A 21011-nucleotide genomic window follows, 5' to 3' on the forward strand; every position below is an offset into this window, starting at 1 on the left:
CCCAAAGGATTTTTTGGGTGGATGTTATACAATCTGATGAAAATGCCCAGCTCTTAAAGATTCATGACAACAACTTGTTATAAAAGCCTTGAATGAAAAAGTGAATTTTATCAGTAAAAATGACCTTTCCCCAAACTTTAGTACTCTCATCTTTGTACTGTTATATCTACGACCACGGTTTTTTTCCTTCGCAGTAATAGTTGGCAGCTGTTTTATGAGTCTTCTTGCTGTTTTTCCAACTCTAATAAGCCTATGTGACATTGTAAAGGAATCAATAACAACCGCTCCAACTGCTAGGTCCTTCCAAAGATTTTTGCTTGTTTTCTGAGGTTTAATTTTTTTACAGCAATACTTTGTCATTTATTGGCTGTATTTTTCATTTTTGACCATACCTTCCTTTAAAAAGTTTTAGTGCAAATGGGTTTGAATGATCCTTGAAACACTTGATTTCCTCATACCAACAGCCACTGCAATACCTCTAACAACCAATGAAGTGTACTCTTTAAAAAGCTCCAACTTTTGCAAGTTTCCTCAGAATAACATCCAATCTTTAAGATCAAAGAGGTGGGACAGCTAGTTGGTGCAGTGGATAGAGCACTGGCCCTGGAATCAGGAGGACGTGAATTAAAATACAGCCTCAGACATTATTAGCTGTGTGACCCTGGGCAAGTCACTAGCCCCAATTACCTCCAAAAAAAAAAATCAAAGAGTTAAAAACATGAGATCAATGGCACAAAATCCAGCACTTAACTGATAGAGAGCTAACTGCAAGTAGGGAAATCAGCTCAATCTTGTTTCACTTGGTCAAGGACAAATGTCTCGTGACAACCTGGTGTCAGTAGAAGCAAACATGCATGACTGTTGCTTTCACAAAATGAAACCATATCAAAATCACTGTTTGTGCCAAGTAATTTGTATACCACTGTAAGCTGTTGATGAGTTCCCTGTGCATCCACATTGGTCTCTTGAGACAACTCCCCCTTTCTGTTCTCATCAGAATTGTTTTTCTTCTTGTCTTCAGAATTTCATCGTTGAAAGCTTTCTATCCCTCTTAGACTGGCTTCTCTTATAGAATTTTAGTCCACAGGATTTCACTTATTCCCTCTGTGAACCCGTTAAAATCTTCTCTCTCCAAATCTAGGTTACATATTAGACTATTCTTGGTTTTCCTCTCCTCTTTTACAAATTCTAGGGTAGAGTGGTCACTTGCTTCTATGGCTCCCATCATTTCTATACCAATAGCCAGTTCATCTTGAATAAAAGCTCCCGTTCTTGGTTACTCTGACTTTTGAAGGATGAAGTTATCACGAAGTCAAGTCAGGCTGCAGTGATTTTTGTAGAGATAGCTTGAATAGATGTCTGGATAATTGAAGTCCCCTACCATTATTCTATTATGCTTCTGTGCTAGGTTTGTGATGTTTCTCAACTTTCTTTCCCTTTTCTGTCTGAGTAGTCTATAGCAGTGATGTCAAACTCAAAAAATACAAAAAAAGGATCCCTGTGAGTTATGAGTTTGAGATCTCTGGTCTATTGTTACTGATGGCAATATCACTTCTATTTCTGCTTCTATTGATATTTACACAAGGACTTTCCCTTGTTCCCACATGGCTCCTGCTTTGGTTCCTGAATTTTCTGACACGAGTACATCTTCTTAACATACAATGCTACTAATACCCTTGCCCCCGCTTTATCAGATTTTTTTTGAATGAAGTATGTATGTGTACACACACACACATGTACATATATGTATGTATAGACACATATCTATAAAATATGTATATATACATATATATCAATCCAGCATCCTGTTCCAGTCATAGATTTCATCCCATCACATCTCAAGTGATACCTTCTCACTTTAAGCTCATCTTGCTTATTACTCATTCTATGGAAAACACTCACCAAGATTTGTATCTTTGTTCCAGTTTTACTTTTTTCTTGATGTCAGATTTAAGAAAGTCACATTTGCCCATTCTGTATTCCAGGCATTCCTGCCCTTTTCTTCTTCAAAGTGATATAATAGCTGTCAATGCTCTTCGGTGAGTATCATGAGATTAACTCGAGCTTTAAGTTACTTGGAAGAAAAGTGCTATGTAAATCTAATTATGCAGTTATGTGATAAACATTCTATTTCCCACTACTTGATGGAAAATTTAGGGATATTAAATGAATTTATCAAATAACTCTTGGAGTTTCCTGGTATGCCATTTATCCTGTTTCCTAAAAGTATCATAACCACTGTCTTCAAATTGAATTAATGAATGTGGAACACTTTTAAAGTACTATACAAATATAAATTATTATGTTAAATATAGAAAAGAATCTGGATACAAGAATCCATTAAGAAACATACCATAATTCCCAAAGCCTTCAAAATGTTCAGTTTGCACATAGGACAAGTACAATGTTCACTAAGCCAGGGGTCCACACAGGATTTGTGAAAAACATGCCTGTTAAATAAAAAAGAATCATATTACAGTAATCATATAGAATTAAACGTTAATAACCAGAAGTCAAATAATTAAATATGCAGTTAACTTTTTTGCTCCTTTTTGGAGAAAAAGGCAAGTCTTAAGAAGAGTAGTGTTAGGCATTCACTAAAGAAAAATTCTCAAGGAAATGTCTTGGGGTCAGAACAAAGGACTATCAATTTCCTTTATCTTCTACATTTGGTTTTGTAAAGGAGAAATGAAGTTCAAAATGATGATAAAAACCCTTTTAGAGAAGAGGCCCACTACTAGAATCAACTGTTGACTAACACTGATGGAATAGGCCCACTAGCTTAGCTGAAGTAGCAGGTCACCATAGGTGAGAGATGGGAAGCAGCTGGCAGCACACGCCAGATAGTTGAAATCCTTCAGTCCTTGACACCAAGCCTAAATGCCTAGGGGATAAAAGGGCCTGCCAAACTACTACCACTGCTTCTAGCCCAGCCCCAGCAGCCATACTCAAGGGGAGAATGGGTTACCATTCACTAGCACCAGCTACTGACCAATTACCACTTTGGGGACAGAGAAGTCGGCCTAGATGAAGTGGCAAGGAATTCTGAGGGAGAGAGAGGAGGGTGCTGCTATGTGCCAGGCAAGTCAAACCACCTTGACTATCACCTCTCCTCAGATGCTGGTGTAGACAGCCCAAGACCCTGAGCCCAAGAGCCCCTGGATTTGTAATGCCCAACAAACCAAGACCCTCTTTCCAGTTTGGCTCTTGTAGGCATTATCAAGGGGAACAAATCTTCTGAAGAAGGGGTTCAACCTCTGTGCTCCCAATACCATCAACCAGTGAACTGCCATGGATGAGCAGGTGGGCCCAAGAGCCCTAGGAACAGTAGCACCACAGACTACCAGTTCTGCTTCCAGTCTGGACCCTGAAGCCATAGTCAAGGAAGTAACTCTTGCGAGCATGCAACCTGGTAACTTCCTCTGCAAGGCGCTGCACCTCCCATTCTCTTACTTTCTTAGTAGCCACAGCTACTGAAGAGCCAGAAAAGCAAATCACCAAAGTTCTTGCCACTGACAAATGATTCAACACCAGAAGCTGATAGCTTTATTAATGGACATAACATTAAAGAAGATCTATTATCATCCACTTTGTTGCTGCACCCTAAGGACCATGGAGCCTCGTCATTTGATTTGCAGCTAAAACTCCTACATGTGTTATCTTCTCTAATTGGAATGTGAGCTCCATGAGAGGAGGAACCATCTTGCTTTTCTATTTGTATTCCCAGAGCTTAGCAAAAATACTCTGCATACACTAAGTGCTTGATGCTTTTCCATTTATAGTCTTGAGATAATTAAAAAGAAAATTCTGAACTTAAACATCAGAAAAGAACATTTCCATATGCAAAACAAAAGGCAAAAGGAGTATTTGATATGAAATCATGAATCTCCACTTCATATAGCTTGCTTTTAAAATACTTAAGAAATAAATCCTACATATTAATTTTTAAAAAATTTTTTTTAGGCAATTGAGGTTAAGTGACTTGCCCAGGGTCACACAGCTAGTAAGTGTCAAATGTTTGGTCTGAGGCCAGATTTGAATTCAGGTCCTCCTGACTTCAGGGCTAGTGCTCTATCCACTGCGCCACTTAGCTGCCCCATCTACACATTAACTTCGAAACTGTCCTGCTTGTCTGTGATTGCTCCTGAATTTCCTTTTGTGCACTGAAAAAATGGGATTTATTTTTTCTGGCATCACTATTGCTAACCTCTTTTCCCTGGTCCTCTCCTACCCTTAAAAAATTAGAGAAGAAGAAAAAGCCCCATAACAAATAAGCATGGTAAAACAAAATGAATCCACACAGTGGCCATGTCTAAGAATGTACATCTTTTTCTGCACCTTGTGTCCATCATCTCTCTGTCAGGAGGTAAGTAATATGTGTCATCACAGATACTCTGGAGACACTGCTAATCCTTCTTTGCTTTCCTATACAGTGTTGCTGTTCTTCTGGTTTTGCTCACTTCCTTCTGCATCTGTTCACACTACTCAGGATTCCCTGAAATCGTCTCTTTTATCATTTCTTATGGTATAATAATGTTCCATTACATTCACATACCACAAATAGTTTAGGCATTCCCTAACAGTCTAAGAGGAATCTGAGGCATTCCTTTAGATTCTAGTTCTTGGCAATATTTTTTTTCTTTTTACTTCTTTTAATCCCTCTCCTTCAAAATCAGGAAGTTTGTTTTGCTTGTGACTATTCTTTCCACAATATTGTCCTTCCTCCCTTTCTTTTCCCACCCCTTTTGTTTCTCCACTGAATCTGATGTATTTTCATACCAAACTATTTATGAGAGTGAGTGCTCAACCCTCTGTTTCCTGTTTCAGATAAAAGTGAGGTTCATCTCTTACTCTCCTTATCCCTTCCTTTCTGTTTGTATATTCTTCCTTCTCTCTGTCTCTCTAATTTTGAGAAACAACAAGTTTTTCCTTCTTTTTACACTCCCCAATTCCTCTCTTTACTCTCTCCCTCTTCCCCAAACCCTCAGCACAGAACCGATCCAACCCTAAGACCTACATTTTTCTTATTTGATTTTATCAATACCATTTGAAGATACTCAGGTTCTGAAGAGACACTTCATTCTTCTCCCCCTCCTCCCAACCCCAGAATGTCAGCACTACATTGTCTGCTTCCAGTCACTTAATTAATTTTACTTTTCCAGGTTTCTCTTGACTCATGTTTGTATTTCACTGTTCTTATGCTCAGCTTTGCAGGGTAAATTATTCTCAGTTGCAAGCCTCTCTTGTCTTTTGGATATATTGTATTTCAAGATGTCTTCTTGTTTAGAGTGGAAATTGTCAAATATTAATGATCCTGACTGAAGGTCCTTGGTACTTGAACTGATTCTTTCTGCTCGCTTGCTTTGATGTGAAAGCCCCGAATTTTAGCTGGGACTTTTCCTTTTGGGGTTCTTTTCAGAAGATTATTGGAAGATTCTTTCTATTTTCTACTTTGTCATTCTGAATATTTATCATTTATGGTTTTGTGAAATACAGTATTTAGGCTTTAAAAAAGAATCATGGTTTTTAAGGTAGCCAATGGTTCTTAAATTATTTTGCCTTCATTTGTTTTCTAAGTCTGTTGTTTTTGATATTAGATAGTAGAATGGAGTAGATTCGATATTGGATAAAGTAGTAATCATTATTATACATGTTTGTTGCAAGGGTTTTGTTTTTCTTTATCAATGGGGAAAGGAAGTGGGAAAAAGAGAAGATAGATTTTTAATTTTAAAAAAGTAGTCATAATAGGTTGATATCTAATCAGAAAGAGGTTGCTAACAGTGAAGATCTATCCTTCACCCTGTGCTATTTGATACTTTGGTTACTCAGATGAAGTCATAAAGGCATACTTTTCAAATATTCAGATGACACAAAATTGGGAGGGGCAGCCAACAGATTGGATGACAGCATCAGGATCCAAAAAGACTTCACCAAGCCAGAATGTTAGGTTATAGTAAATAAAATGAAATTTAGGAAGGATAAATGTAAAGTTCTATACTTGGGTTAAAAAAATCAGTGTCACAAGCACTAGGTGGGGGAGATTTAGTTAGATTATAAATAGTTCCCATGAAATTGATATTTTTCATGAATCATAAACTCTATATGAGTTATTTATATGACATGGCAGCCAAAGAAGCTAATGACATACCAGGCTGCATCCACAGAAGTAGAATCAAGGGAGGTTAATTGTTTCATTATACTTTGTCCTGGTCAGGCCACATCTGGAGCACTATGTTTGTTCTGGGAACCACATTTTAGGGCAAACTGAAGCTTCTCCAGAAAAGGGAAGGCAGAGACGACTGGAGATGTTATATGAGGATTGGTTGAAGGAACTGTGGGCATTCACCCTGGAAAAAAAGATGACTTGGGAAGACATGATAGCTGTCCTCAAATATCTGAAGGGCTGTCATATGAAAGAAGGCTTATATTTGTTCTTGACCCCAGAAGGAAGAACTATGAATAATGGGTGAAAATTAAAACTTTAGACATCATGTAAGGAAAAGCATTCTAACAATTAAAACTATCTAAAAGTAAAATGATCTGACCTAGGAGAGAAATCTCTGTCACTGGAGGTCTACAAGCAGAGGTTAGATGATGATTTGTTAGGAATGTTGTAGAAAGGATTCTTGATCAGGCATGGGTTGGACTGGTGGCCTTTTAGGTTTTTTCTAACACTTAGATACTGTAAATAACACTAAAAATTCATCCTCTAGGGCCAAGTGGAATGATTCTAATTCCTTTTCTATTTGACATCTCTTCAAACACCTGAAGATAGCTTTCATGTTCTTCTAAGCCTTTTCTTCTCCAGGATAAACATCCACAGTTTATAGTGTGGTTTATTTATAGTATGGTTTATGTCACTTTAATCCCTTTAAAAAAAAGACTAATTTATATAGCACTTTAAGATTTACAAAGTATCTTCTTAATCACAAACACTTTATGCTCTGGGGCAAGTTATAATATTCACCAACCTCCAAACCTGTCCCATATTTTCCCACTTCTCCATCTTTTCCCTTTATGTCTCCAAAACCTGGAATGCTCTCATTTCTACTTGTGGCAACATTACCCATCTTTCTCTTCACCCTAGCACCATGCTACCTTCTCTGTGAAACTTCTGATCTCAACTGAAAGTAATTTTTCAGTTATGATCTCCCAATATTTTTTTTTTTTTGGGTGAGGCAACTGGAGTTAAGTGACTTGCCCAGAGTTGCACAGCTAGTGAATGTTATATGTCTGAGGCTGGATTTGAACTCAGGTCCTCCTGACTCCAAGGCCGGTGCTCTATCCATTGTGCCACCTAGCTGCCCCAGATCTCCCAACATTTTGTACGTTTCTTAGGCACTTCTAATTTTATCATATTTATCTGTTTATGTACTTTATCGTGCAAAGCTCCTTGAGGAAAACAGACTTGTTTTTATCTAAACTTTGAATTAAGTCCATGAGCATGCTGAGCATAGATAGGATCATAGATTTAGAGGTGGAAGGTATCTCAGAACCCTTTTAGCTTCATTCCCCTCCCTTACAGACAAGGAAGTAGAGGTCCAGAAAGTTAACTGACTTGCTCGGGGCATTGTACTACACTGTCTGCCTTAAATGTCATAGCAGGCACTTATAATTTTACCTCTCTAGGACCCATGTGGAAAAATGGGTTGGGGGCTGGACTAAATAAATAGTGTTTAAGATCCCTTTCCAGCTTTAACATTTCATAGTCTATCATCTCAAAAGTATTCTTAATTTAAAAATTAAATTTACTTCCACAACAGGTCAAAAAGGGCTTACTTGCAGGGCAGAATTCGGACGATATCATTTTGCTTGTAGCTCTCTATGCACACAGCACAGTGATCAAAGTCTGGGTCTGTTTCCTGAAACAAATAGCACAACAGCAATAAATAAGGTGCCGAAATTACATTAGCAATGAAAGTGACATGGTTATTAGCAGACTTAGGATTCTCTAGTGGCTATAAAATATGCAAGTTGGTTATGAAACAAGATGCTATAAAAAAGGATCACAACCACCATTCCTTCACCATCAATTTTTTTCTAAATAATTTTCTCCATTTATTGGTTCTACTTTCTTAAACAATCTCAACTCCTTTAACCCTTGTTGTCTGGCTTCTGCTTCCATCATGGTAACAAAACTGCTCTCTAGAACACCAATACCACTTTAATATCAAATCTACTGAATTTCTCTCAGTCTTCACCTTCAACAACACCACTACAGAACCTGATACTATCAACCATTCTACTAACCCCTGCTTTGGCTGCACTTTCTTGGTGGTTCTAATTTCCTGACTGCTTTTTCCTCTATTTACTTCATCAGTACCTCCTCCTGTTCCCACCCCATAGATGTAGGTGTTTTCTAAAGTTTTAGGACTTCTTTCCAATTCTCTCCCATTTCTATAGCTTCAACTGTTACTTTTCTGTGAATAACTTCCAAATTGATATCTCTAGTACTGACCACATTCTCAGATTAATATTTACAACTACTTACTAGATGCTTTCACTTGGGTTTCCTACCAGCATTTACTCTACTTATCTAAAACTAAACACTAGACCATTAACTAACTTTTCCACAAATTAATTTCTTTAACTGAAATTTCTACTTTTATTACTGGCACCATGATTCTCTTTGTCAACCAGATTTGAAATAATCTTTGATCTTTCTTTATGCCTCTTTTCAACCATTCAACCAATCACCAAGCCTATCAATGCTTTCCCATTCCTTCCTATTGATTCCTCCCAACACCACCATCCTCACTTCATACCTGAGATGGGACCAAGAAAAGAGGCAGAGAGGGCCTGACTATTCCCCATAAAATGCAGCCTGGCTGACTGGCTACAAATCTGTCTGTTCTAATCATCCATTCAGCATGGGTTCTTGTTCTGTCAAACAAGATTGCCTTGGGGAGCAGTAAAAGATGGCACATATTTGTGAAGAGACAGATGGAGAGAAATACTGTTGGTAGAAGATCACAGAGTCTCAGAGTTGAAAGAGACACTATCTACCCCCATTTCCATCTCTTGCTCTGGGCACAGTTATCAAATCAATAAAGCCACTGATTCTGGAAACGGTATGTCAATCAGCCACCTTATGGATCAACTCACCATCTCTGTGACTTCTCATTCCAAAATTCCCTTACCTGGCTTTCACATTCTCTTTTATGTGTTGCCTCTCCCTATTAGAATATAAACTCCTAGTTTACTGTACACAGTAACAGCAATATTTGTGATGATAATCAATTGAGAAAGACATAGCTACTCTGATCAATACAATGATCAATAACCATTTCAAAGAACTCATGATGAAAGATGCTATTTATCTCCCAAAAGAAAAGTGATGAACTCTGAGTGCAAACTGAAGCATATTTTTTACCTGATTTTTCTTGCACTATTTATTCACTCATTTATTTATTTGTTCATTTATTTGTGTATCTACTGTAGTGTGGGTAGCATGGAAATATGTTCTGCATGATTTGATATGTATAATGGGCAGTGTATTTTTTACCTACTCAATGGGTGGGGAAGGGGTGAAAGGAGGGAAAAAGTTTGGATCTGAAAATAAAAATTAAACAACTAAAAAAAAAAGAATATAAACTCCTTGAAGGTAGGAACTATTTCATTTTTTGTATGTGTATTCCCAGCACTTAGTACAGTACCTAGCATACAATGCTTAATTAAAGCTTTATTTTTTGTTCATTTATTAATGTCCTCCCTCAGACTTTTCTTTTCCAGGATAAACATCCCTAGATCTTTCAATAAATATGACACGCCAGCATTTGATATGTTCTCTGGTCTTCTCACCATTTTGGTTTACCTTCTTCTGTATATGCTTCATTTTGTCAATGTTATTCCTAAAATGTAGCACCCAGAATTGAACTTCAGGTATGGTCTGAAGAGTGGAGGTTACAGCTGCCTGAGCTACCTCAGAAACTTACAGTAATCTGTACATGGTAGATATTTATTTCGTCAGAGAAAAACAATGTTTTCCAGAAAGAGGCAAATATAAGGTATAGACATTTGAATAGCAACACTCAAAACTACAGAAACATAGATTCGTAGATTTAGAGCTGGAAGAGACCTCTTAAACCCTTTAAACCAATCCTCTTAGCTTATTGATTTTTTTTTCAAATAACAAGGCATTTATTTATTTCTCCCTCCTACCTCCTACTGTTTTAATGGAAAAACAAAATCAAACCCTTAAAAGGAATATACATATTTAGGTAAAACAAATTCCAGCACTGGCCAAGTCCAAAAACATCTCATTCTACATATTGAATCTAACAAAGACCAAACCAACCCTCCCCTCTGCCAAGAATAATAAAGCAAAAAAAAGTATGCTGTCAAGAGGTAGGTAGCACAGATCCTTTCTGGAATTGCAGTTAATCATAGCACTGATCAGAGTTCTTAAGTCTTTCATAGTTTGACTTGACAATATTATTGTTATGAAAATGATTCTTTTAGTTCTATTCACTTAATTCCTTATTGGATTATACAAATTTGTAAAAATTTAATTACATTTATTTTCTCTTCCTCCACCCTACTCCCCATACATAGTCAAATGAATCCAATCCATTCACTGGCCATGTCAAAAAAGTATGGACTTTGAATCCATCATCTTTCTCTCAGGAGGTGGGCACTGTACTTCGGCTCTAGAATTGCCATTTGTTATAGCATTGATCAGGGTTCCAAAGTTTTTCAAAGGTTTTTTTCCCCTTAAATTACGTTGCCATCACTGCATAAATTGTTCTCTTGTCTCTGCTCACTTCCCTCTGCACTTGTTCACGCAGGTCTTCTGTTTCCTTTAAATGGCCCATGACTCATTTCTTACAGAACAACAATATTCTCTGTTATATTCACATGCTGTAGTTTGTTTAACCATTTTCCAGTAGGTGGGCACCCCCTTTGATTTCCAGTTTTTTACTACATAAAAAGATCTGACATAAAATTTGTACAATGGGTCCTTTTCCTGTTTCTTTTATATTTTGGGGGTATAGGCCTAGTAGTAGTATAGTAGGTCAAAGAGTTTAGTGACTTTTGGGTCATAGTTCCAGAATAAATGGAACAAATCACAATTCCATCAACAGTGCTTCAGTGTGCATGTTTTCCTATAGCCTCTCCAATGTTCATCATTTTCTTTTTATGATTTAATTAAAATTTAATTTTTTCTCAATTACATGCAAACAAACATTTTTAACATTTGTTTTTTTAAAATTTTGAATTCCAGGGACAGCTAGGTGGCGCAGTGAATAGAGCACCGGCCCTGAAGTCAGGAGGACCTGAGTTCAAATCTGACCTCAGACCAAACACTTGACACTTACTAGCTGTGTGACTTTGGGCACTTAATCCCAATAGCCTAAAAAACAAAAACAAAAAAAATTTTGAATTCCAAATTTTCTCCCTCCATCAGCTTCCCTCTCCTTGGGAAGGTACGCAACCTGATACAGATTATATATGTATCGTTACACAAAACATTTCCATAAAAGCTATGCTGCAAAAGAAAACAAAGACCAAAAAACCTCCCAAGAATAACAAAGCAAAAAAAAATATGCTTCAATTTGCATTCACATGCCATCAGTTCTTTCTCTGGAGGTGGACAGCATTTTTCATCCCAAGTCCTTCGGAACTGTTCTCTATCATTGTATTGTTGAGAATAGCTAAGTCATTCATAGCTGATCATCATGCAATATTGCTGTTACTGTATACACCATTCTCTGGTTCTGCTCATTTCACTTTGCATCAGTTCATGTAAGTCTTCCCAGGTTTTTCTGAAAGCATTCTGCTCGTCATTTCTTATAGCACAATAATATTCCATCACAATCATACACCACAACTTGCTCAGCCATTCCCCTATATTTACCATTTTTGCCAATCTGATAGGTGTGAGTCGAACCTCAAAGTTGCTTCAATTTGCAGATTTTTTTTTTTTTTTTGCTTTTTTGGTGAGGCAATTGAGGTTAAGTGACTTGCCCAGGGTCACACAGCTAGTAAGTGTCAAGTGTCTGAGGCTGCATTTGAACCAGAATTTCTTTAAAGATGAAGAAACTCAGGTCCAGGGAGGCTAAGTGGCTTGCCGAAGGTCACAAAAGGCAGAATTTACACCCAAGTCCTCTGAATCAAGAGCCAGTGTGTATTCCAATATACTACGCTACCTTCTTGTTGAGCCCTATCGAGGCTAGCCTTGAGGATCAATTGTCCAATTCATAGTTTATAGGAGCATGGAAACTGAGGCCCAGAGGAGTGAAGGGACTTACCCAAAGCCATAGAGACAGAAAGTGCCAGAACCAGGATCGGAAGTAATAAAATGTTATTAATTTGAGTTACAAGGGAAAACAGTCTGAATTAATCTGAATTACAGAATATGATTGGCAAGAAATGAATTTTTTTTTAACTTTCAAATTCATATAGTAAAGTGAAAGCAATGAGAAATTCTTGGGGGAGAATATACTTTAATGAATGGATGAGAATGAATTGTCTACACATAATGGGTACCTTTTGAGTATTTGGAAATAATTTTCCCTACTAAAGTGGGAGATATCTATTTCAAATTTGTGTACAGTGTCCCTTTAGAAGATATTTCTTCCAAATTGAGATAAGGTTGTGACCTCAAATCAACCCAGTCTGAATTACTCAATTTAATAAATTAAATGTCTTTAATTTGACAGGCACTGGGTACTGGGGATAGAAAGACTCCAAATAAATTAAGAATGCTGTATTCTTATTAGCTTTCACTCATAGAAGCTATGACAAGTTATTATGACAAATTTTGTTTAAAATTAAACTCTGAAGTCTTAAGTAAAATTATAAAACGAAGAAATATTTGGAATACGTCCAAATACACTATACATAATGAAGAATAAAAATGGTACATTTCTTTATAGATTTCAATGTCCCAAGAGCTTACACACACACACACACACACACACACACACATTATGTAACAAGCTCAGTCTGCAATTAAGAATTTTGGTATAAATTGACATTAAGAACAATTGCGAGCAGAGGAAGAGGAAGTACAAGGTATAATACATCACAGCACTAACAGTACAGGATAAGTATTTCTATATTTCAAAATAATTCTCTTTTCACATGTAGTATACTTGTACTCCACATATGTTAAGCCACATTATTGAGGAACACAAGTGGCTTTTTTTAAGGAGGAAAAATTAAAATAGTCAAATTAACAGTTTAATTAAAATTAAAATAGAAATTAATGGCATATTTTAAACTTTAGGTTAACAAATTAAAATAATGATCAGACTATAATCTAAGACTCGAGACCTCTTCTTTCAGTAAGGTTTCCATTATATCCTTTTATACTGAATCCCCTCAGCATAAATATATGATATAAACTAAATGTGTATTTATATACTACCTTAAAATGGATCTCTAGATTTTCCATGCATAATGACTACAAAACAATGAGCACATTTTTCACCCTATCGAGGACATAATGGATAGTACTAGGTCTGCAGTCAAGACCACCTGGGTTCAAATCCCATCGCTCATGCTTAGTGGTTGTGTTCCGTGGCCGAGTCATTTAACTTTGCTGAGCCTCAGTTGCCTCATCTGTAGAATCTAGAGAGTGGTATAATGGATGATTTATTTCTTCCTTCACAGGATTGTTGCAAGGGTAAATGACTATACATGTAAAACATTTTATAAGAAAAGCATGATATAATATTAGATGTTACAATCATCCCCCCATCTAGAGCGTAAGTTTCTTAAGAATACTAGTTTTGATGTTCCTTATATCATACCTTCCCAGATGATGCATATACAGTTAGACTAAAAGATCACTGAATTGCATTTTCTAACTTAAATTCCTGACAAAAAGACCCTTTTCTGATTTTGAACCAGGTTGCGTCATGGAAATCACTCTGTGATAACGAATTTTTCTATTTTAAAGATTTGTGGATAAAATGGATATCTGGTTATAACAAATCCTACTGCTCTTTATGACCAGCCTATTGCAGAAGAGCATCAAGATGCAGCCATCTTGTGGGACTATGTTATTCTTTATAATGTCATCATCTACAAATACATGCTTTCACAATGAAATGCTTCATTGTAGCCAGGGCCTTCTAACTTTCTGTCCCCTCCTCCACTCCACTGCCACCTCTCCAAAATTTTGTCTTCTGCCTTACGACCTAAACTCACCCTTCTCCTTTCTATTCCCAGAAATTCTTTGACCTTCCACCCCTTCTAGACTTCTGGAATACAGCATGATATAGAAGAAAAGAGTGATGGATCTGGGAATCAGATGATTTGACTATTTGAATCCTGGCTCTACTTTGACCACTGGGAAAGTCAATTATTTTCTCTGGGCCTCAGTTCCTCATCTCCATAATTAGGAGGTTGAACTAGATGACCCCTTTCAGGTCTAAATCTGTGATGAAGTTAGACATGTTTGATTCCCCATATCAACAAAGGAATGGTCTTTGTTAATAGTGAACATACACTTGGGCTAGATCAAATCAACAATTTTTAGGGGGATTGGAAGCTAATGTATTTACTGTGGTACATTTAATGGATTATGGGTAATTTCTGCATATTTTTTGATATTGGAATTTAACCTTTGCAACTATAACTTTGATACTGTTCTTTGAGTGAAGAACGCAGAAGGCCTTCAGTTGTGTATTTACCTCCCTGGGCTTAAGTGAGCAAACTAGGAACTTGGTTTACTTAAGTGTACCTGTAATGAAATCCACCCTTAGGCTCTCCTACCTAGCCCAGACTTGAAGAATGTTTAAGTAGTTCCCTCCTTTCAATGGTAGCAGGGAAAAAGATTATAACATAAGCTCTGACATGGTTTAAAGCAAGCAGGAAGAGAATTAAGTTCTCCTATCTGCCCAACAATTCTACTGTTATAATTATTTTAAAAAGAATATCAAACTTTAGCAGAAGGAAAGCCAACTCTACTTGGGAAAAAAAAAAAAGGAGTCAGAGAAGAGTTCAAATCTGGCCTCAGACAATTATCAGCTGTGTCACCCCAGGGCAAGTCACTTAGTTTGCCTCAGTTCCTTCATTTGTAAAATGAGCTGCAGAAGGAAATGGCAAATTACTCCAGTATTTTTATCAAGAAAAATCCAAATCAGGTCATGAAGAGTCAGATATGTCTGAAAAACAACTGAACAGCAACAACAAAATGGCAAGAGAATTAATCCTCTGGGAGAGCTAGAGACTTCTATGAAAAGTTTCTGAATGACACAATGGAGCCAAGACTTGAAAGGGATATGGAAAGGATATATTATATCTTTAAAAATTATAATAAATCAAACTCAAACCATAACAGAAGTATTTTTGCATACTAAAACAAAACTTAATTTTCATTTATTATATGACATTATAAAATTCCTTCATTTCATACCTTATCACCCTTCTTTACTGTTCTTGTTGTCAATTTGCTGATGGCTTTCTTGGCTGCATCTCCAAGGCGACGCTATAAAAATTGAAAAGAAAAGGCAGGTATTAAAATGTTAAGGCTTCAAACGATTTTTTCTTTTAAATAATTTAATTTGTTCAGGTACTAATATCCTGCCTCTTTCTCTCTGCCACATCATTCAGGTCTCAGAGTAGAAGATTCCTAAAAGAGTTTCAAATTTAGAAATGGGCAACAGCCAGAGTCTAGGAGTCAGATGAAGACAGACAGCAGCTGTGGCAGAACATCATTTATCCAGCACTGCTGTGACAGCAGACATCCCAAAGAAGTCAATTATTAAGAGAATCAAGTGTCAAGAGTTACCACTACATACATGTCTGTCTGGATTTTTTTGGATTCAAAATACCATGCCATGTAAAATATTTTTTTTGATATTATAAGAACTGCTAACACTATCCTAAACTCCATAAATTTTATTTACTTTCACTGCAAAATGGTAACACTAAGCACTATTATATAAATAAACCTTGTTTTAATAAAATGAAATTCCTAACACTCAGATTCTTTCCCATTGGAAACTACCCTCACTCTACGATTTCTAAAAACCATATGAGCCCTTTCTCTCTTTTTTTAAGGCAATTGGGGTTAAGTGACTTGCCCAGGGTCACACAGTGAGTAAGTGTCAAGTGTTTGTTCTGAGACTGGATGTGAACTCAGGTCCTCCTGACTTCAGGGCCGGTGATCTATCCACTGCGTCACCTAGCTGCCCCGAGCCTTTTCTCTAACAACGTTCTTTTCAATCCTTCAAGATGCAGTGGGCACATCAATCATTCTCATCTAAACAATCATACTTGTTTTAATTTTCTGTAGTACTATTCTCTCCTGGGTTTCTTTCCTATTTTTCTAATCTTTTTTTTTTGTCAGTTTCTTACGAACCTTATACATTGGATGTTGTCCAGGAGCCTTTATACCATTCCTTCTGAAAGAGGTCATCTACTCTTGTGGGTTTAACTATCTTTATGCAGATAACCTCTCTAACTTGAAATTTACTTTCTAATTTGAAAATACTATCAAATAGATATTCTATTATATATCAGAAACTCCTGACTCTGCTCTCTAAGGCACTGCTTTATGCTCCTCCCTTCTCCATATTTCTCCTATACTCCTATCCTCACATAGAATCCATTTTTTCCTTCTTCTTTTTCTGAGCTAAACTCATCACTCACAGACCACTCTGTCTCTTGACTTCTTCTGCCATTCCATATATCGCCAGGGAAGCTTCCCTGATCAATTCAGACATGATTCTATTGTACCTAACCTACTCCTTTTAGGTGTATATAACAATTATTTTTCTTCTAAGTATTTATTCTACACATCTATTTCTACTCTGATAATAATAGCTAGCATTTATATAATGCTTCAAGGTTTGCAAAGTACTTTATAAATATTGCTTTATTTCTCACAACAATCCTGGTAAATAGTAATAAGTATTATTACTATCTTCATTTTACAAATGGAGAAATTGAGGCAAAGAGAGGTTAAATGACTTAAACAGGGTCACACAGCTAGTGAGTGTCTAAGGCCGGATTTGAACTCAGGTTTTCCTGACTCTACATCCAGCACTCTATCCATTATGCCACTTAGTTGTCTATATTTGTCTATATTGTTTTTGTGCTAGAAGAACATTAGTTTCTCAATTGCCTGGATCACAACTACACAACTATACAAAGGAAATTAATTAGGCTTTCATAGAATTGAATAAATTCAAAAAGGAGAAATATAGACTAAGTATCCTGATGAACAGAACATTTTCAGTCAAGGGGATCAAAAAAGGCTATTTAGAAAAGGTAGCATCTATGCCAAGTGTTGATGGAAGATAAGGAATTTTTAAGGAAGCAATTACATTCCAAATTCTGGGAGACATATTGTAGAAATACAGGATGCCAGTGATGACATGTCTAGTTTGTGGAACAGCTAGTAGTATACAATTTGACTGAAATAGATTATATGAGGGAGAAGAACATGAAATAAAAGTGGAGAGGTAGGCTGATGTTAAGTCTAGCACTTTAGAAAGGGGTGGGGAACCTGTGGCCTCAAGGCCATATGTGGTCCTTTAGGTCCTCAAGCACGGTCCTTTGAATCCAAACTTCACAGAACAAAGGGCCGCACTTAAATAAAGACTAATAAATAGAGTAATAAATTTAGGATCTTAAATAAGAAGCTTTTATTTTATACATGAGGTAATTGAGAGCCAATGAAGATATTTGAGCATGGGAAGGGCATGGTGCCTTAGGAAAGTAATTTTGGAAGCTATGTAAACGACGGTTTGGAGAGACACTGAAGGAAGATCAATGAGGGGGCTGTTATAACAATGTGGGTGAGAGTTTATAAGAGTCTAAACTACAATAATATCAACTGGAGTAGAGAGATAGGGATGGATGCATGGGATATCATGAAGGTGGAATCTCAAGTGCTTACCAAATGACTGGCTACAGTGGGATGAGAGAGGGATGAATCAAAGGTAACTTAGGTTTTACCCCAGATGGAGATATTATCAACAATAAATGCTGAGTACTGTAATGTTGGCAAAATTTGCAAGCTATGCAGTTGGAGCTGTCCAGCACGCAACCAAAGTAGCAGGAGTAGTTTGGGGGCAGGGATCTTACACACACACACACACACACACACACATACACATGCACATACACACACTCACACCCCTCAGAGTCACCTTGTAGAGATGATAATGGAACTTATGAAAGAAGGTAAGATTACCAAAGTGGAGAGAGAAGAGGACAGGGCTCTGGGGGACATACATTTTTAAAGGGATGATATAGGTGATGGCCCTGGGACATGCCCACTCCTGATAGGGATATGAGACTCCCTGGAACACCCTTTCTCTTGTTCAGGCCTGCCATGAAGTGGGCTTCCTGAGCCTCCTCACCCAGGACACAGATACATTGGCTATCATGAAGTTAGAACCTTGAATCTTCTAATACCTGCCTTCTTTTAGTCAAATTCTCCTTATCCGCTGATACTTTGCTTAGACTTAACTCCTCATAGTTATGCTCTTATCCCTCCCTCCCCATCCCAGTGATACTAAGCCCCAACTGCCAAAGAATTCCACTCCCTAACTCTTGCTATCTGTTCTCTCATTCCTGTTCCCCACAACCGTTGACAGTGTTCCACTACAGTTTTGCTCACCCCTCGCACTGGGCCCTCTAGAATGCCTGCTCAACAATTAAACTTCCTCTCATGCTGAACCTCATTCTTGCTCCTTCCATCTTCTGTCACTCAATAATACCTGGCTCCCTCTGGAGGACACTACTTCTCTAGCAATCCTTTCCAGGAAGGGATGTACTTTCTCTCATAGCCATGAACTCATTAATTATGGTAGGGGAGTCAGGATACTCCGTGCTCATCATCGTACTTCCATACACTTCTACCACTATTGTTCAGTGATCTCTTTCATGGGGTTCACTGAGGTTCCTGCTATCTAAATTTACCTTCCAGTCTAGAGGCTGGTGGCCATTATCAATTGACAACCACCATCCTCTCCATAATGCCCCCCTACCCCAGAAATTCTTCCTTATTTATCTCAATTCTTGCCATAATACTAGGGGTGCTTCAAATATCCTAACTTCCTGGTTTCTCAATCTACTCAACTCTTATAACCTCCATTTCACCTCCACTCCACAGAAGGATGATACCACCATCACCCAAAAGTGTTCCACTTCTATGTTCAAAAACTTCAAAATTCCTTTATGTAATCATAATCTTTTATCATTCCATCTTTTTTTTTGTGTGTGTGTTGGGCCCCTAAACCTGTTCTTTATATTCACCATGACCTTCAAACTCTTTACCTCTTAGTACTTTCCCAGACATTCCTGTACTGGCTATATTCCCCTCCTTCCCAACCCTGATATCAACACCAGTTTAACTCTACAGTATGTTCTACCCTTGAATTCCTTACCAATCTTCTTGCCAAATCTTAATTCTGAATTACTCCCATTATCCACATCCTTTGCTCCTACTTACATATAGCTAAGTGAAGTTACAAAACCATGCTGACTGGGTCCATGGATCTTTGCAAGATTTATGTTATCTAATCTCAACTGGGCCCTCAGTGGTAAAAGGAAATGCTTCATTTCCCTTCTTAACCAATCCTCTATACCATTCACTTAAGCAGCTGTTCCAAACCTTCTCTTTTCTACTTGAGCCTTTCCCAGGCCTCTCAAAGAGGACCATGTTTTATATTTCACTCCCCCCACCCCAAAATTATGATACTATAGACAAGATCCAAGAGTTCTCTCTCTTCTACCTTTCTCCTTCATCTCATATTCCTTTGGCCCAATCCCCTACTCATTCCTCCTTCATTTCAGTCTCTGATGAAGTGGCCCTAATCCCTGTCAATGCCAACCTCTCTACATGTACCCTTGATACAATCTTCTTCTGCTTTTTCTAGCAGACTGCCCCCACTCTTTCTCTAATCTTCAATCTTTCCTTAGCCGTTGTCTTTTTCCTTATGGCCTATAAACATGCCCATGTTTCCTTTCTTAAAAACACCCTCACTAGATCCTGCCATTTCCACTAGCTATCAACCTATATCTTTCTTTGCAATCAAATATACTTTTTCATGCCACAAGTAAAAATCAAACTGAAAATATAAATGTAGGAGAGGAGTCTTTGGGTATTTATAATAAATTATTATCATTTTATCAACAAATGTTTTGATGCTATCTATTATATATGAGGGGCAACTAGGTGGTGCAGTGGATGGGCCTGGAGTCAGGAAGACCTATCTTTGTGAATTCATATCTAGTCTCAGACACTTACTAGCTGTATAACCCTGGGCAAGTCACTTAACCCTGTCTGCCTCAGGTCCATTTCTATAAAATGAGCTGGAAAAGGAAATGGCAAACCACTCCAGCATCTTCGTCAAAGAAACCCCAAATAAGGTCATGAAGAGTCAGGCATGACTGAAAAAAGACTAAATAACAACACTACATATATAAGACTCTGGGTGGGAAGAGGGTGGGTACAAAGACAAAGGCAGGGACTACTTTTTATAGGCCTTACAGGTTAGAAGAACAAGATGAATACGGGCACAAATAATTGCAATAGAAATCAAGAAGTAAAAATATAAGTCTGGTACAAAGAGCTATGAGACTTTTAAGACGGATGAGATTTTTTCTGGTTTGGGGGAAAATCAAACAATGCCTCAAGAATAAAGTACTTGATCTGGACTTGGAAAGTTTGAGTAGCAACTGAGCAGGTGGATTCAGTAGGTAAGAAAACAGCTTGTGAAAACATAAAAGTCAGGAAAACATGGACTATACTAAAGGAATAGTGAATTATCTCAGTTTGGTTAGACACAAGTAACATGAAGGGGAGTGGTGGTAGGTGCTAAGGCTGGAAAGGGATGACAGGGCCAAACTGTAGAGAGCCTTAAGTGCAGACAAAGGAGTGTGGATTTTATTTGATGAGCAATAAGGAGTCACTGGAAGTCTGAAAAGGGAAATGTGTTTTTGGGAGGATTAATCAGGCGATTTTGAAGAATGGATACTGAAAACAGGAACTCAAGAAATATTAGTTTAATGGAACTGAACCCAGTATTATCTAATTGCCTCAT

General features: G+C 37.4%; 1 protein-coding gene across 5 annotated transcripts in view; it reads right to left on the bottom strand.

The window, feature by feature from the left end:
* Positions 1 to 21011, bottom strand: part of RNF130 (ring finger protein 130) — a 124294-nt gene that overhangs the window by 26018 nt on the left and 77265 nt on the right. For all 5 annotated transcript variants that reach the window (XM_027867309.1, XM_027867312.1, XM_027867310.1 and 2 more), the window contains exons 4-6: positions 15368 to 15439; positions 7780 to 7862; positions 2354 to 2450 (exon numbers count right to left, since the gene is read on the bottom strand). In XM_027867309.1, the coding sequence (XP_027723110.1) occupies positions 2354 to 2450; positions 7780 to 7862; positions 15368 to 15439 (252 nt within the window). The remainder of the gene's footprint in view (positions 1 to 2353; positions 2451 to 7779; positions 7863 to 15367; positions 15440 to 21011) is intronic.

Source organism: Vombatus ursinus, unplaced genomic scaffold, assembly GCF_900497805.2.
Source record: "Vombatus ursinus unplaced genomic scaffold, bare-nosed wombat genome assembly UNPS02014785.1, whole genome shotgun sequence".
NCBI classification, from domain to species: Eukaryota; Metazoa; Chordata; class Mammalia; order Diprotodontia; family Vombatidae; genus Vombatus; species Vombatus ursinus.